Source organism: Oryzias melastigma, linkage group LG17 (assembly GCF_002922805.2).
Source record: "Oryzias melastigma strain HK-1 linkage group LG17, ASM292280v2, whole genome shotgun sequence".
Lineage (NCBI taxonomy): Eukaryota > Metazoa > Chordata > Actinopteri > Beloniformes > Adrianichthyidae > Oryzias > Oryzias melastigma.
In genome coordinates, this window is record NC_050528.1 from 30,974,557 (window position 1) to 30,978,571 (window position 4,015).

At 41.5% G+C, this 4,015-nt stretch overlaps 1 protein-coding gene across 2 annotated transcripts in view; it reads right to left on the reverse strand.

The window, feature by feature from the left end:
* cadm3 (cell adhesion molecule 3) overlaps positions 1-4,015 on the reverse strand; it is a gene marked incomplete in the record, with an annotated part of 145,876 nt that overhangs the window by 83,971 nt on the left and 57,890 nt on the right. For both annotated transcript variants that reach the window (XM_036216373.1, XM_024279394.2), the window contains 1 exon segment: positions 2,650-2,799. In XM_036216373.1, the coding sequence (XP_036072266.1) occupies positions 2,650-2,799 (150 nt within the window).

Sequence of the window (4,015 nt, forward strand, 5' to 3'; positions counted from 1 at the left end):
TATTGTTTGGGGCTTGACTCTATTTAAATGGAGATAATTCGTGGTGTTGTGATTTGATCAACTTATCGACATGTTTCCACCATTTATGTTGTCAAGTTAGATGGACTTTGTTTGTCCCAAACTGAACCTTTTTAGGAGTGAGTGCTTCACCTGCTATATAAGTACTCTAGTATCTTATTAAAGTACCTGAGTCAATAGAATTTACATACTTTTATTTTCTGTGTCGTGTGATAATAACAGAGGGTTGCACAATAGTTTAGTGCTTAGCACTCTTGCCTCACAGGTAGATGGTTCAGATCCCACCTGGGTTAATGGGTGGTCCTCAAGCAGTACAGCATTCGCACTAGCATTATCACAGGTAACGCTATATATCTAGTTCATAATTATGTTAAAAAGTTATGGTTTAAAGTTTTAAGAATGTAGTTTTAGAGTGTTTAAAAATGTTTATCCTGTTCGGCCCGTGACCTAAGGTGTATTTTGTAATTTGGCCCCTTGTGCGATTGAATTCGACGCCCCTGCTCTAAAGCCTCATTTCCACTGATCAGTCTGGTACAGTCCGGTCCAGTTCAATCAGGTATTTCAAGCATTTCTACTGTTAATTTGACCCATTAAACAGTTCCGACCCGTACTTCTCGGGGGCCCTCATCTGTCATAGGTTCATAAAAAGTAGAACGGAACAATTAGAATAAAAACTGAATTTATCTGGAGATAAAGTAATTTCAGACCGATTACAGCTCTAGAAGAGCAAATAAAGATGAGTTTTTAGCTTTTTACAATAATGTTTGCTATGAATCTAAAACGGAGCCACCACCAGTGTGTGAATGTGTGTGTGAATGGGTGAATGGGTCTGTGACTGTGAAGCGCTTTGGGCCCTTGAAGGAGGGTAGAAAGCGCTATACAAGTATACGCCATTTACCATTTACCATTTACATCAATCACAAAAGTGTTGAGGAATCGAAGTGAATATGGTGGAACCCAAACAAAAGTTTCCCCTTTTTCCTACATGGCTCTGAGGACTACCGAATGGCTCTGGACCATCGGTCTGAGTGAATGAAACCAACCAGAAGCAGAAGATAATGGGCAGATGTTCATTTAATCACATGCCAGCGTTTGAAAATGCAAACCGTTTTCCGTCAACTTTCCAGAGTCCGCGTCACAGATGGTTCTCTTTAGTAACAAACCATCTGCTGTCTTATGCTGTGATCACCAAAGCTAAACTGGAAGTAGACATAGTTCTCTGCATCGCTTCATACAGAAGGAGATGCAACCAGTGGTTGTAGTCTTTCCCCTTTAGCAGATCAGATTCTTCATCATCTGTGCTTAGAGTTTGTGAATAAAACTCATGCAATCATGTTTTTTGCATGAGTTAAAATAATAAAAATAAATTGTTCACTGCCATGACAACATTGTGCCAGAGATTTTTGCTTTTTGTGCCAGAATGTAATCAATCTTCTTTTTCCTTTTGGCTTCTCCCTTCAGGGGTCGCCACAGTGAATCAGCTTCAGTTTGATTTCCACATTTGGTTTGGCAAAGACTTTATGTTGGTTGCCTTTCCTGATACAACCTGGCCTTGGGACCGAGACCCTGGCTTACGCCGGCTTCACACCGCACGTGGAGGCGGTGCAAACCAGTGTGTGCGGAATCTGCTTCATCTCTGTTTACCCCAGACTCGTATTTTTTCATGACGGTCGACAGGCGCTCCTGCTCCGCTGTGGTTATTTAGAGCCTCAACAATTAATTTGACATCGTACATCTTGACTTGTCGCCAACTCTCTTACCTCTCTCATGTTGACTGTTTTTTTGGACACCCAAAACCAACCCCCCCGCTCTGTAGTCGGTCCACTACATTGATGGGTGTGTGTGTGAGTGTGTCTCAATGTCTGTTTGATTTTTGTGTGTTGTATGTTTGTTTTCATCTCTACAATCTGATAAGATACAAAAATATAATAACATTTGTCAATAGTGTTTTTTTACTGTGAAAAATTGGAAAATGAGCAGATTTTCTGCTGTATCTTGGTGTAACTTCCTGCCAGGATTGATGCGGCTCGAGCAAAAAAACTTTATATTAAATTGTTTTTAATATATTTATATGTGCAAGACTCTTAGACTAAATTATGTTTCTAATACTTTTATAGTATGCTATTTTTTATACTATATGAAGGCGTTTTATAATCTTATTCTAGGTTATATGGGGATTTGTTTAATACTATAATTACACTTCTATATTATACAAACTAATGAATGGATGGCTACATTAACCACATGGAGCTCCAGACTAGTTAAGACCAGTCAGGGGTCAGTACTTTTCCACTGAAAAACAAAGCTGTTGGCAGGAGCAGGGCCGGGGGCTTTGACCACTCAAACGTTAGATTTTGTGAAGATAAGCATATAAGGAGTTAAGGTCTTTGTGGCTTCCCTCTTTCTGGAGCCAAATAAAGCCCGCCTTCAACATATATAAGTGAACTGCATTTTATAAGTTTTGTCTTTGTACGCTCGAGATCAGAGAGTACTCTGTGCAACTTTGATCCAACTTTTCATTTAAAGGATTAAATTTCAATTGAGTTTTTGGTCACTTTCTTCATCATCACTGTTTTTACAAAATGTAAAAAATGTTTGGCAACATGTTGTGTATTTTTTAGCCTTTCTTACCTCTTTTTCCTCCAAAGTACAGAGTCTGCTGTGCTGTGTTGGACCACTGCAGAGAGGAATTATCGCTCTCTGCCACCCGGCAAGTTAGTGTCACCGTGCCCCCGACGGGCACAGTCTCGTCGGAGGTCACAGGCTGCAAGGGGTCTTCGTCTGTGTGCGGCGGGAAAAGAGAGAAAAACTCAGTGTGAGAGAGGAAACAATAAACAAGAAAACAGCAAACACGGACAAATCTAAGAAAAACCCACATTTATATGAAAACAGCAGCACAAACTGACACAAAAGCTGATAAACCCTGCAAACGCTTTACTCGCCTCATCCCTTCTCTTTCTCTCCATTGCACCCCCCACCCCCCACGCCCCATCTCTTTCTTTGCTTGTCAGATTATCTGTATATCTCTATCTGTCTTTCTGAGTGCACACAGCATGCACACACACACACAGACACCCTGTCAGAGAGACAAAAAAAGCTGACAAATGGCTCTCTGGTTGTATGTCTGCTAGGCCAATGTAAGAGCAATGAGTCAGGAGCTGCTCTGGCATCGGGAGACTGCAGGACCTGAGGGACTGGCAAAGATGAAGAGACTGTGGCAGGCAGCTGCTCTCCACAGGTCAAAGACACAACAAGAGAGCAAACTTGCGCCTCTAATGGCTTTGTGACCCTCTTTTGTCAATACCAGTATCGGTTTTAAACTGCATGCATTTGAATCGTTGGCGACAGAACTAGCTCAAATGAGACAGGCGTTATGGAAATGAGCAGGTCAGAGGAGAGGAGAACGAGAATACAAATGACCCCTCATAATGACAAGATTTCAAAGGCTGCAGCTGAAACTGGAAAACCAATCATGAGTGAACTGTCTGGGTGTGTAACAGTATTCAAATTGACTCAAATTATGGTATTTAACAGTGCTCCCTTGATAACGGATGATGATGCAGCCTAATTTCACTCTGCATTCAGTGAAGGTTGCAAATCATTTTTCCGTAGCAGAGCAAGCGGCGTACGCTCAAATGTGCAGCCTTTGTTGTGACGACTGATGATGGACGTAAACACCTTTCTCGCTTTTTGAAGCCTCGAGTGCACCTGACCGCGCTCCGCTGTCTGTGCTCTCTCCAAACATGCCAGGGCTTATTCAAATTAATCTCAGGCAAAACAAAAATCGGGCAAAAACTGACAACAAGACCAAGCAAAAGGAGAGAACATCTCTCAAGAAGATAAGTCTCAAAGCGATTCCGTCGCCCCTGAAAACATGGCGTGTATAAATAGCTTAATTGGAACTAAATTGTCAAGTGGGAGACAGGTTTAGATGCAGCATGGGGTGTTATCACATCCTTGCACTGGCATCTCAGTTGATTTTTTTTTTTTTTTTTTT